This window comes from Chaetura pelagica, unplaced genomic scaffold (genome assembly GCF_000747805.2).
Source record: "Chaetura pelagica isolate M959 unplaced genomic scaffold, ChaPel_1.0 scaffold215, whole genome shotgun sequence".
Classification (NCBI taxonomy): domain Eukaryota; kingdom Metazoa; phylum Chordata; class Aves; order Apodiformes; family Apodidae; genus Chaetura; species Chaetura pelagica.
Genome location: NW_009953206.1, coordinates 848,544 through 862,196, shown reverse-complemented (window position 1 = coordinate 862,196; position 13,653 = coordinate 848,544). Strand labels below are relative to the sequence as shown.

Here is a 13,653-nt window from a genome sequence, read left to right as displayed (position 1 = left end):
AAAAAAGAGAGCACACAATAAAAAGATGAAGGACCATTCTGGCCCCCACCCTGACCTCCCCAGCTAAGCAGTGAGAAAAAAGATTGTCCTGGACCTTTCATGTAATCTTCCTGCATTTCTAAACCGCAGTTGCCCGGCGGGATGGAAGCTCCTGCATTTACATTACAAAGTGTAAAGAGGCTCTTCCAGAAGGGCCAGCTCCTCTTTGTTGATTTTAACCATTAGCTCCCAAACCAGAGGGACCAGCCCAGCAAGGACACAGCCAGCACTGGGCACAGAGGAAACTGCAGTATTGTGGAGCTGAGTCAGAGGAAACTGATGAAGAACAGAAGCAAGAAAATCTTGGACAACTGGATCACCATCCAGGAGCTTCTGACCCACAGGACCAGATCACAAGATGAAGGACATACAGCCCCTTGCTGCCTGTCACAGCTGTGTAGCAACCTGACCCTTCCAACACTGGGAAGGGACACTGCATCTTCCCAAAGGCACTGCTGTCACTGCTGAATGGTTCCTCTCACCATTCCCAAACTTCTGCTGGTTACTGTGCTCATTCAAGTCTCCCAGCAGAAAGAGGGAACTCAGTAAAACTACAAACTGGGGATTCAAGCCTGATGACAGACTTGTTTCTCCACTCACACACAGCCTGACAATCCCAGGGTCCACAGATCATTGTCCTGTTACACTTATTACCAACTTCCCTGTCCATGAACATCTGGCTCCAGTGCATTTCATGTCTGATTATTATACTTTTTTTAATATAGGATTCCCTGCAAATAAAGTATTTACTTCTATATCCATCTCTTTCTATATTGAAGCTTCTTTGTTGTTGTTCTGGTAAAAAGAAGAAATAATAGTAAGCTTCAATCTTTAATAGGAGAGTTGGATCATTATCTTCCCCAGAATAGGGTGTGCTATGCATTCCTGTACATCAGTTCACAGGGAAAAAAAAAGGGGGGGGGGGGGGGGAAATAGATTTAGTAAATATAGTTGTTTACTGTAAAATAATAGACAAAAAAGTAGAAAGAAGATACACTTAATAGGTCCCTCTGTGGATTCTGCTGCCAACAGGGACATGATACTCCCTGCTGAGTTGCTTCATGTTTTATAGTTATTAATCATCAGGAAAAATATGAGATCCACAAGCGCACTGAACTCTTCCCTTCCTCCCCCTTTAAAGATGTTTAGGAGTGAGCTCAGCTCTGAGTCATGATTAAAATCACTCAGTTATGTTCCCCAGCAGCAGTGCTCCAACTGAAGGTTTGAATGTGCTGTTCTACACTACAAAGGAAGCTGGACAAGCTCCAAACTATCACTTAACGATACTTCACAGTTTTCTGGGCTCTAGCAGAGAGAGATAAATTTCCCTAGAAGAAGGCAGTGGATGTTCCACCCCTCATCCCCACACTGCCCCACACAGTGGCAGCTCCTGAGACTGGACCACTTGGATCTGATGGAAAGGACACCAGGTAGCCAGGAAATCTGGTTTCTAAGCCCACCTCAAAAGCATCCTCAGTTCTTTCCACCTCTTGCTGCAGAAACACCATCTACCAAACAGCAGGTAGCTCACATCACCACAGAGTTCTGGGCCAAGCAGAAGAAATGGGAGGAAATAAGACAGGAATCAGGATCACAAGTTATTAACTAAATTTTAAAAATCCAAACACTTTGAGTTAAAATAAAGGCCAGCTAGAGGAGCACAAGTAGGTAGTTAGCAGCAAGCAGTGGGCAGCTTCTGTAACTCAGTGTCCTCTAGCTCCTGTCTGGACCATTCCAGACCATCCTTTTACAGAAGGTGGAACCAAAGCCTTGCTCCATCTGGAGCTACTGTCTCAAGCTCTGGTGCTACAGCCCTATACTAACATATCAGCCTCCAAAGAAAATATTTGGCAGCAAACTGTGTCAGTGGGAAAAACTGAAATACTGCATCAGTGCTGACAGAGAGACAAGAAATGGTACTAAATCTTAGCTGGTTTATTTGCAGCTCTCCTCAAAAACCTCTGCACACAGCAGAGAACCATGCCCACTAGGGTACCCCCTATCACTCCACTTCCAATTCCTACCAGGTAGTCATAAAACACCCTTCCTTGCCAGCACTGCTGCTGTTCCTGCCCTTCTTCCTGGGCCTTGTTTTCTGTGTTTCCTCCCTCCTTGTCCGCTGTCAACTTCTGTTCCCAAGTCAAGGATTTTTGGAAGTTCAGATTCACTAATTCATTCTGGATGACTCTGACCCCAAAGTAGATCCTCTTGATGACTCTGAACGTCTTCACCAGCTGCATGTCACACCGGTAGGTCCCTGCATCAGACTCCCTGGCAGGGGAAAGCCTGACGAGAGACTCGGTGTTTTTTAAAGGTTTGAACATCATGTCGTTCATGGTGATGAGGCTCTGGGCAAACCTCCAGGTATAGAAATAGGCTTCCCTCTCAAAGCCCACCTCATCCGGGCTCAGGCAGTTGAACTGGAAGGGTTTGCCCACCGGGATGGTGAAGTGCACCATGCCACAAGCCCAGGTGGTCAGGCAGCCCGAGCGGCGGATGGTGCAGTTCCTCCTCTCTCCAGTGGCAGTGACCGAGCACAGCCTCTCCAGCTTGTAGCCTGGGCCACAGGTGACACTGCAGGACGTGGTATTGACAGCAATTTCTGCCATGGCTGTCCTCAGCTCTGCTGGGATGGTAACTTTTTCCATGGAAGCTACCAAAGGCAAATAGAAAGCACAGCAGAACGCCCCAAGGACGGGGTGGTTCCCCGAGGTCTTCATGTCAGACGTGCCTCCTCCCAAAGCCACACAAACTCATTCTTTGCACATCTTCAAACTAGACATCTCTGAAATCCCACGAGCACCATCTTCAACACCTAATCCATCCATTAGGAAAACTCCTCCAAAACAGGCTTGAAGGACAACACTGCTCAAAAAGATGCAACACATTACGGGTCAGAATGTGACTCTGAAATCCAGTTCTTGTAAGAGGGCAATTTAAAAAAGATGAAGCCCTCCCTTCCCAGTAAGATTTTACACACCACTTGAGATTAATTTCCACTGTAAAGTAGTTCCAGTTTAGCTTTCCAGCCAAACTATAAAACAATAAAAGTAATCACTACTGGAACTTTTAAAATGGTGTTGTTGAGCACAAGGACACCCCAGTTCCTTGTGCAGCACCCACACACTTGTCTGACACTTGCACAACCCCAGATCTGAAGTTCTCCACTAACTTCCAAGGTCAGAAAAACAACATTTCAAACTCTGTATCTGATGGCACTGATGTCAAAGGCAACCTGAGCAGTGTTTTACCACTGAGATTACCCATCAACACCCAGCAGGGCTCAGTGAAGCTACTCACATCTCCATCAGCCCAGGGATGTCCTGATGTCACAGGTCAGAACATTGCCTGGGTCAGAACATTCCAAGGGAGAACAGAGAACTCCCCTGAAGACAAAGTGAGATGAGGACTCAGCACAACTGCATCATGTTAGGCTCTGGACAGCCACGCTCAGACTGGAAAGGGACCTCACAGGATCCCACAAAGGAGCCACCAGCCTAAGCCCCCCTGCTCAGCCTCCCATCCAGCCACTGGCTCCAGAGAGACCCAAGTCCAAAATTCCATGTTCACCTGATGGATCTGGCAAAACAGACACCACTCATGTGCTGCCACTGCAGCAGACTGGGGGAGGACACTCCAGTGTGATTCACTCAGTCTGTAAGCATCCCAAAAGAATAATGCACTGCTAAAAAAAGTTCTTAATGGAAAAAACTGGTTTTGATGGAATAACTGACTTGTGGTCAAGTCAGTTCCAGTTCAATGTCTCCTCACCAGCAACTGAGTTAGGGAGTGGAGAAAGGACTTGAGCCGCCACATTCCTTAACAGCTCTGTGAAATAATTAGTTCTCTTCCTAACACTCCTTAATCTATTAAAAAGGAAGACTTGTGAAGATCTAGTCTCTGTTTTCCACATGCAGTTGCCCTGGAGGTGCCCTCCACACCCAGCACTGGGAGGCTGTGCTGGGGGGACAGGGCTTTTACCAGACCACAGATTCACTCCTCTCTCTTGAAAAGAGACCACAAATCAAATGCCACACTAAAAAAAACAACCAACCAAACACCACCAGCTGTGGTGAAGACACAACATTTGTGTTTGCAGTCAGATTCCTAAACATTGTCACAACATAAACCATCACCACTGTATGGAAAAGCCAAGAGTTACCCACGGACTTTAGGAAATAAAACATACATCTTTATTTACAAACACAGAAACTAACAGCACTGCAGTGCACTACCACCCAGCCAGTCTCTGACAAATATTGTACAAACCTACAGATACCAACAAAAATAAAGAGATGGGAGAAAATAAACCAGGGACATATACACTGTACAGAGAAGTTTTAACAGAAAGGAAGGCTGGAGCCTGTGGCAAATCATCTGCTTTCAAGCAACCCAGAGAACCTTTGCCTGCACAGGTCTGGAAGCTCATGGGCTCAGGCACATCATCTAGGGGGGGATTGGAAAGATGCAAGTCACTCTCCAAGCTGAAAGAACAAAGAAAACTGATGTTGTACATGGGGGAATGGATTTCATTAGGAGAAGCAGACCACTGAACCAGAGCCTGAAATGAAAACAATTCCAAAAAACCCCTTCTGATTTAAAATAGCTCCTCTCTTCCTAGGCTCGTATCTCAACCACTTCTAACTGCAAATTAACAAATATCTTTGTGATTCCTCTTCTTGGTTGTCAGTGTCTGCAGGATACTTTGAGAATTTAAATACATAGTGATAATCCCCATCATTACATCTTAGGAAAAACTCAAAGGAATTGCAGGGGAATTATAAAAATCTACCAAACAAGGGGCACTGGGAATGAAAACTTTATTTTAACAGACAGTTGGCCTAGTACAGAGAGGTGCCAGGCTGCAGACACTGGTAGAGAAAGTGTCTCTTCCCATTCTCACATGGATAATCTTACAAAATAAAGGTTAAAAGCCTGGCTGCCCATGAGCTGTCAGCATTCACCTCTCCTACCCAGGAGTGGGGGGAAAAAAAACCTTGAAAAACTACAATTTCAATGTGGAGAAATATTGGTTCTGTTTTTCCCTCTAACTTCCAGCACCCACCAGCTGAGGAGGAAGCCAATTGTTTCTGGTAGGGCACCACACAGGAAAGCAGCAGAATAAAAGCACTTGCAAGAACAGAAAGAAACTGCCAACACAGCTTTTCATACCACGGGCTAGATGAAAGCATATAAACTGAGAGTTTTATCTAAAGCTACTTCCACTTGTCCCTTTCCCCAGAAGCAGTCATCCTTCATGTCTAAAATATTCACAAGATGAAGATTCATTCTTTGCAGACTTCAGAGGGTGTCTTGATTCTTCACATGAGATCTCTATCCACCTGAGAGGAACTGAAACCTGGCACAGCAGCAGCACTTCACTGAGCATGGCAGCACGGCAGATGTGACACTGAGCTCCCAGAGAGGCTGCCAAGGCAGTGCAGCTGGCACAGAGGGACTTACAAATCACCACAAGCAAAATTAACAGCAAAGAAAGGGAGGTCTGCAGGATACACAGTCATATGGCATCAGGAATAAAAATACACACTTTGGGTAGACTTCAATCCAGGGAAAAAAAATATAATATATATTTAAAAGACAGTGGCTGATAAGCTCTGGAGTGGCTGACTGTTGGGTACCAGCTCACTTTAGACCAGGTCCATACACCCACACAAGGGCAGTCCAGTGGGTCTCTCTGCAAACTGCACAACCTGAGAGTCAGCATCCCAGACTGCTCACTGGAGAGGCAGCTCAGGAGGAACAGGGGCTGATTCCTCTTCCACGTTCACCTCTTACAAAAGTCACTCCCTGAATCCATGAACAATCAGTCTGCTGTGTTAGTCAGTCCACTCTGACTGAGCATTTCATCCATTTTCCACATGATGGTGCCAGTACAGGAAAGATAAAGGAAGATAAAGAGTGTCTTCATAACAATTCTGAGATTGCACCACCTGCTAAAGAGATCAAAGACAAGAGAAATATAAGTAACCAGACTCAAACAGATGTCACCAAAAACCAGAGACAACCAAACACAGGAACTTTTCCAGAAAAAAAATATGATAGAGAACCAGATTTTTCTGGATGAACACATTTTTTCCAGAATGAGATATAATCAAGATGCTGTCTTTGACAAAGATCTCCAGTATTTCTGCACTTGTATTTGAGATCACATTTATTTTATAGCAAGTCAGACCATATTGGCACAGCTGCATGGGAGCAGTACAAGGAAAACCTCACAAAAATCCTTCCAAGTAGGGCTTGGCAAGGATGTCAAAAAAAACAAATGATGACTGGAACTCGTTTTGGAAGCCACAATGAGCTTCCAGTGCACCATCCTTTCTCATTTATATCCTTTTGTATTTGGTCATGTTAATTAACAGCAAGAAAGAAAGCAATGGACACGCCTGCTGAATCAAGTAACAGTGACACTCCTGGTCCATCCAGCACAGCACAACAGAGCAGTCAGGTTGTGGAACAGATGCCAGCAAAGACACCTGAGGATCCACACAACCCAGACAATTCCTTACTCTCATCCTTTACAACATACTGGATGCCCCCTAATGACTTAGGAAGTCAAAAGAGAATCACCCTGCCTGGTAAATCTCACACTAGAAGTTTGTCAGTACCTCTCAGGCTACAAACAAGGGCTTAGGATGTTGTTGGCTGTTTAATGGCTGGATTTTACAAAGTGAAGTGTGAAAGGACTAAATGGCAGCCCAGAAAACATCCACCACGTTTTTCCATGTATGGACTAAGTTTCTTTTATCCCACTCCCTTTTTCTGGCAATAGCAATTATCAGTACTGGTACAAGCAGCATAACAGGAGCTGAGCAGGAAGGACAATGAGCAAGGTGGGCAGCGCAGGACCAGCAGTGAGGGAAGGAAGGGGGGGAAAAATTATAATAATAACTTCTATAGAGTCTAAAATCCACAACAGCAACTGCTGAGTTCAAGAAAATGCAAAATTTGATACATCAGTGACACTATGTCTTTGTTTATGCATCAACCCTGAGTTCTTCATTACAATCTAACACAATGGAGCTGGTAACACTTGATCCAAACATGAGCTTTCTTTGCTGTGCTTGATGAGCCTTTCCCAAAATAAGAAGCTGAAGTAGCAAATGAGACAGATGGGGAACACTGACACTCTCTGAGGCTAAGCCTGGTCCCCAACAAAGGTGACTGCAGAAGTCCTGGTTTAGTACATGAGCAACAAAATATGACCAAAAAAAAAACCCAGGATGAAAGTCCACAAAACCCATCCCCAGTTACAGCAACTGCACTTTCTGGAATGTAACTACAGCTGCTTTAAAGCTTGGGATAGAAAATTCAGCTCCTAAGTTTTATCTCAGGGTTGTTTTTTCTTCAAAACAGACCATTATTGGTGCTCCACCTCATAGTTCTGCTGACAGAACCTTTCTGCTCTTTATCACTCTGCCTTGTATCGATGGCACAAAATGTCACTTCCAGCTTCAGAATCCTTCACTATTTACATTTTTCCCCCTCAAAATCGACCAGACAAAACCCCAACAATATTACTGTCCATGTAAAAGTTGACAGTGCACCATCCTCTCTCCTTCAAATCCTTCTGCAGATGGTCATGTTCATTAGCAGTGTGAGGAAAAAACACCAAACCAAAGCCTTCCATCTATTCTATGACAAATTATTGAAGAAAAGATTAGTTACCAGAAGATTTTTTTTATCATTTTGAAATAGTGCTCAATCTCTACTAAAAACTCTACATGCTCTTTATATCCACAGGCATGGAGAAGTTTTATTAGAAATCCTGCAAGCACTTCTACTTGGGAAAAAATAACAAATGGCACAATTTTGCCTATCCTTGGCAGCAGGGAAATATTTAAGTGAGCAAGTGCCACCTGGGCAGGTCAAATGCTATGACTAGAGTCAGGGTGTGCACAAAGCAAGGCCACCAAGCAAGGCAAGGGTGTTCCTTACCTGTCAAGGGCTGTCCCAGCTCCGCCTGCACTTTACCCTTCGCTGCTCCTTCCAGAGGTAAAGAACCTCTGTCCCCTTTGTAGAGTTTCGGTTTAAATGCAGAATCTTTGTCTTTACCTTTTGATCCTTTAGGCCTGCCTGCTTGCTTCTTCTTGGATTTACCATCTCCCTTCACACCCAGCAGCGGATGGACTTCTGTGGAGAGACAACTTGTTACCAGAGTGAATGATTTCCTGAAGAAGTTTGTTATTAAATGTTACAATCCAATTCTGGAGCCTCCAACATAAGAACACGGAGCTCATGGGGTAAGTCCAGAGAGGGCCATAAAGATGATCCAAGGGCTGGAGCAGCTCTGCTCTGGAGACAGGCTGGGAGAGTTGGGGTGTTCAGCCTGGAGAAGAGAAGGCTCCAGGGAGACCTGAGAGCACCTTCCAGTGCCAGAACAGGCTCCAGGAAAGCTGGGGAGGGACTTGGGACATGCGTGTGGGGTGATAGGACAAGGGGAAATGGATCAAAACTGGAACAGGGGAGATTTAGGTTGAACATTAGGAGGAAATTCTTCACTATGAGGGTGGTGAGAGCCTGGCCCAGGTTGCCCAGGGCAGCTCCATCCCTGGCAGTGTTGAAGGGCAGGTTGGATGGGGCTTGGAGCAACCTAGGCTGGTGGGAGGTGTCCCTGCCCATGCAGGGGGGTTGGGACTGGATGATCTTTAAGGTTTCTTACAACCCAAACCATTCCATAATTCTATGATTCCCAGTTTGCAAAATGTCAGGAATAAGTGCAGAGTTGGCGGCCATTAATAACTGCTGCACAGAGTATCCTCCTCCTTCCTGTGAAGTGAAGGAGTGACCTTCTGGTCTTCAGACCATCTGAAGTGCAAAATTAGGCATTAAAACAACAGCAGCTCCTACACACCATCGTTAGGTACTCCTTGGAGTTCAATGTTGGTGGTTTTGGGCTTCTTCTTTGGTGCCTGAGGCCCATCAGAGGAGGACTGCCTCTTTTTCTCAGAACCTATTCCCTCATCAGTCAAAGAGCTCTGAACTGCATCTGGTGGAGGTCCATAGGGGTTTTCTTCTGGATCTTCCACTTCAGGAGCAATGGGTAAGTAAAGCAAAGCCTTGGAGTCCTCCAGTTCTTCATCACTGTGAAGGAAAAACATTTCCTTTTGTTTAAAACTCGGGGTTATTATATTATACAGGGAATCTTAGTGGCATATTTTGTATTAAAACTTTAAATAAAACATTCTTGCACCTGCTACAGAAGGCAGCAATGGGATCCACACTGGTTACATCCACTTCTTCATCTTCTGCAGCATCAGCACCTAAAAACCAGGGGAAAAATGTGAATTAAAGGCAGTAAGGAAAAGACAAACTACTTAAAAAGATGGTGACTGGCTGTGCTTAAATGTCTAAGCATACAGAAGTAAAAATTAAACTATTTCCTTTTAAGTCCATCAGTTATTTATTTTCTATGTTCTGTACAGACCTATTGTTACAAACCACCAGTAATGAAGCTGGATAAATTATTTTAAATATTCTAGATGTTTTGTTGTTTTCACTCAACTAATTCTAAATCAGATGAGATTTATTTTCGTGCTTAACTCCCACAAGCCTTTCATAGCACAATTTTTTGGCACCACCAAGTGGCAGGTTGTGCTGCTACTGACTGAGACTCAGCACTGCTGCTGTTGAGGGGCTGTGATCCAGGGGTATTTTTTACTGCTTAAGTACATAGTGGAGAGGGGAGGCTTTCCTAAAAAAATAAAAATAAAAAACGTTGCACTTCTATTGCAGGAATCACACCCTGTTTAGTTCATACATCTTAATTTATCTACTCCTGATTTGTTATTTAACACCCATGTGTACTGCTGTGACCACCAGTTTTATTTTTACTGTGACTACCAGTTTTAATTCTTACTACAGTTGCACAGTCAGAGATTACAAACCATTTGCTGCACAGCAGCTCTTTCTGCAGTACCTGTCTGTTCTGGCTCACTCTTATCTTCATCTTCAATGTCAAACTCTGACTCTCTCTCTTCATATTCTACATTTTCATCCAGCTCTTTGAAGTCAGGTGCAAAGGCACTCCAGTTTTCCTAAACCACAAATTCAAAGGGATTTTTACCTCATGCCACAGTGAGGACTCCTGCGATCACCACCTCATTCTGCATCAAAACCCCCAAGCCATGTACAAGATCACAAAAAACAAGCCTCACTGGGGGCTCCACAGTCACCTGGCAAATTAGGAACTTCAGGAATTAGGTCCTACTGAAAATATGACACAATATTCCTTAAATATTGCAACATATGTAATAATGACACCTAAAACTAAAGCTGCACATTCATGTTTAGCCACTTAGTTGGGGCTCATTCAGATTTCCTGCACTTGAAAGACACATTCAGGACACCATTCCCACATTTATTTTTTTGTTGTTAAAGACATTTATTTATTATGAAGGACAATTAAATGTCCTTGTGATTATATTTAAGATTTAATGCAAAGCTTAACCAGTTCAGCAACTGCAGCACTAGTCCCCTCCTCACATTCAACCAGATGGCAAACACAGGTCAGGTTAGGCAGGTGGGCCTAAAAAGCTTGTTGGATGGGAATTTAATCATGGATTTCAACATTCAGTCTACTAGGATGGAAACTCCCAAGGAATCCTCTTAAGGAAAAAATCTACACCACTTACCACTTGATTCTGAGCCCAGATGGACACAACACCACTGGAAATGGAAGCTATGATGGGTCGGACAGGATGCCACTGGATTTACAAGGAAGAGAAAAGAGGAGGAGCTTAATTGGTTAATGAAATGAAGCTTAGTTTTCCAAAATAACAAGAAACATAGTAAGAGCAGACAGTTTTCTTACTGCTACATCCAAGAGCAGCTCTCCTCTGGTCGCGTGGAGGATTTGCACTGGGTTTCCAATACTCTTCTCCAAGATGTACAGGGCGTGTTGTCGTGCTGAACCTGCCACTATGTATTCACCATCACCAGAGAAACAGCACTTCTTCCACGGGGTCCTGGGTGCAAAGACAGTGTCACAAGTTCAACAGCAACATCACAGGGAGGATGGAGGACTCTGGAGTTGGCTCGTTCTTCACCCACAAATACTTAAACTTGAATTCTGGCAGATAGGTTTCAAATTAAATTAGCTGTCCATTACCCTGAATAAGATAACAAGCCACCCTTTCCTCCAGAGCCTCCTTTGCTGAGCACACAAACCTCACTGGTTCATAGCAGGCTAAGCAGCCATTCTGCTGTCTCCTACCTGTTCACCAAGTCCTGCAGCTTCTGCATGGGCTCAGGTTCCCCATCTCGTCCACAGGTGAGGATTTCACGGCCGTCGTACACCCTGATGATCCGGTCAGCTGTGTTTATTAAAAAGCAGCTGCAGGAGGAAGGGCACAAAACATGTGTTGGGTTAAAAGGCTAAAATAAAAAAGAATCAGAATATGTTCCATGAAACAACTGGGGGGAGGTTAAGACTATCCTATAGCTTGCAATTCACCTTTAAAGATACCAGCTGATCAGTGAAGTAACTCACCTTCCTTTCCGAGCAAATTCAATCGATTTAATAGCTGTGGTGTTGCTGGTTCCAGTTGTGACTCTGAAGGAAGCAACAAGATCCTGAGTGTCTGTTTTTAAGACCAAGATCTGAAGATGAAGGAAACAGGAGGCAATCAGTGTCTTCATTGTATCTCATTCTCCTTCTGGTACCTTGCACATTAGCTGCTAACCCTGGCAAGAGGAGCCTCAGCAACATACACAGGAATAGCTGAGATTCTGCAACTGCAGTTTCTGTGACATAGTAATTGGTTTATTTATGCTGGAAAAGGATTCAACAACTATGGTCAAAGTCAACAGCAAGACAAAGACCTAACTGAGACAAAGACTGTAATCTAGAGATCTTCAAAGATAAAGTGTGATGCTCTGTTCAGAAGATCTTATCAGCAGGATATCAACTATTCAGGACACCTTATTTGTACATCGAAACAAAGAACACAACTCAAAAACCTTAAGCAACTTGGGAAAAGCAGGAAGTTCACAGCCAGTGTTGCCTGCTAACATCTCACCTTCCCCTTAGCATTGCCTGTATAAATGTATTCCCCTCGCCTGTCAAAAGAGGCCACAACATTGAGGTCAGAATCATCATCCACAGGCAGGACAACATGTTTGGAGTCTGACAGCGTCAGCATCACTGGCGCCGACTTCATGGGACAGACCAAAACTCTGTTTCTGCAACAAAGAAAAAGAACAATTCAGAGGTTTTGGGTTCTATTTTTTCTCTGAAGTGCCCAGATTTAAAAGCAGAGGGGAAAAAAAAAGGTCAACCTATATCAAGAGACCCAGGATACCTCTGTATTTTGATTATCTTGTCTTTGTTCCTTCAATGACAACATGACACTGAGCTGGTGTCTGTTTCATCCACTTTCTTCCTCTGGAAACTTCTCCAAGTTTATGCAGTAACTTGCAAACAAGAGGTTCCCAAGACACATTCCCAAGAACCCTTCTCCTGTTTACTCTCCTCCCTTTCTGATGTTTCCATAATAAACAAATTGCACCATTTCAATAATAACTAGTTCTATGAAAACAAGAGTATTCAACCCTCTTTTCCCAGGACTTACTGGTCTCGAGGGTGATACTGGACTTTCAGGATGGGTGAAGGGAATCTGAACCTCTGGTCGCAGTCTCCGGAGAGCACGTCCCACTGGGACACGATGTTGTCTGTGGACGCACTGACCAGTTTGTGGCCATCCCGGCTCCAGCTACAGTAACCAGAGGAGTTGGAGCAACAGTTACTCCTTACACGTGCAAAACACACACCCAGGGTTTCAAATAACCAAAACAAGTTATCAGATACCGAATCACAGACTGGTTTGGGTTGGAAGGAACCTTAAAGATCATCCAGTCCCACCCCCCTGCATGGGCAGGGACACCTCCCACCAGCCCAGGTTGCTCCAAGCCCCGTCCAACCTGCCCTTCAACACTGCCAGGGATGGAGCTTCCAAAACCTCCCTGGGCAACTTGTTCCAGTGTCTCACCACCCTCACAGCCAAGAATTTCTTCCCAATAGCTACTCTAAATCTCCCCTCTTTCAGCTTAAAACCATTACCCCTTGTCCCATCACAACAAGCCTTGGTCAAAAGTCCCACCCCCCAGCCTTATAAATCTGTGTGAAAAATAACATCACACCTAAACACTTCATGGGCACAACAGGCTTCTCAATTCTCTCAGAGGGTCCCAAGCTGTAACTGAGCTTCCCACAAGGGGCTGACACTTCAGCAGCCACCACACCCGGGTATCAGCAAACACAAACACCAGAGAATTTCTAACAAAAACGAGCCTTTCACACCTAACACAGGGCCCAGGAGCTTCATTAGGGAGTAAACACCGAGCTCAGCTTTTCCGAGGAGGGAAAAAAACAACCCCACCCAGCTGTTCCTCACCATAAGGAGCAGACGGGGTGGATGTGGGCGCTGATGATCTTGGCGATGCCCCTGGTCAGGAAATCCCAGATGACGATGCGCCCGTCGTTGCAGCCCACGGCGAGGAGGGTCCCCCAGCGGTTGAAGGTGCAGGTCAGGGCCATGCTGATGCAGTCCAAGGTGCCGTCCGCCTCCTGCGAGGAGAAGGGCGGTCAGCCCCGCG

The 13,653-nt window shown here is 44.8% G+C and overlaps 2 protein-coding genes across 2 annotated transcripts; both read right to left on the bottom strand.

The window, feature by feature from the left end:
- Positions 1 to 1,958: 1,958 nt before the first annotated feature.
- On the bottom strand, positions 1,959 to 2,759 carry TMEM81 (transmembrane protein 81). Its single transcript, XM_009997533.1, has 2 exons — positions 2,167 to 2,759; positions 1,959 to 2,082 (listed from the first exon to the last, which is right to left on the bottom strand). The coding sequence occupies exons 1-2, from the start codon at positions 2,757 to 2,759 to the stop codon at positions 1,959 to 1,961; spliced, it is 717 nt and encodes a 238-aa protein (XP_009995835.1).
- A 3,205-nt stretch (positions 2,760 to 5,964) lies between these two features.
- On the bottom strand, positions 5,965 to 13,620 carry RBBP5 (retinoblastoma binding protein 5). The gene is made up of 12 exons (XM_009997508.1): positions 13,452 to 13,620; positions 12,630 to 12,770; positions 12,078 to 12,240; positions 11,549 to 11,658; positions 11,273 to 11,392; positions 10,871 to 11,024; positions 10,692 to 10,763; positions 9,977 to 10,094; positions 9,251 to 9,320; positions 8,912 to 9,141; positions 7,996 to 8,190; positions 5,965 to 5,990 (listed from the first exon to the last, which is right to left on the bottom strand). Exons 1-12 carry the CDS (start codon positions 13,592 to 13,594, stop codon positions 5,965 to 5,967), a joined length of 1,542 nt encoding a protein of 513 aa, XP_009995810.1. The 5' UTR covers positions 13,595 to 13,620.
- Positions 13,621 to 13,653: the final 33 nt, after the last annotated feature.

Coding starts and splice junctions, on each gene's coding strand:
- RBBP5 (XM_009997508.1), bottom strand. CDS start 13,594: ATGGCCCTGACCTGCACCTTCAACCGCTGGGGGACCCTCCTCGCCGTG. Junction 10,764..10,870: donor AGCTGCTCTTGGATGTAGCA/GTAAGAAAACTG, acceptor TTGTAAATCCAG/TGGCATCCTGTCCGACCCAT. Junction 8,191..8,911: donor CCAAGGAGTACCTAACGATG/GTGTGTAGGAGC, acceptor GTCTCTCCACAG/AAGTCCATCCGCTGCTGGGT.
- TMEM81 (XM_009997533.1), bottom strand. CDS start 2,759: ATGAAGACCTCGGGGAACCACCCCGTCCTTGGGGCGTTCTGCTGTGCT. Junction 2,083..2,166: donor TCCTTGACTTGGGAACAGAA/GTTGACAGCGGA, acceptor CTGGCAAGGAAG/GGTGTTTTATGACTACCTGG.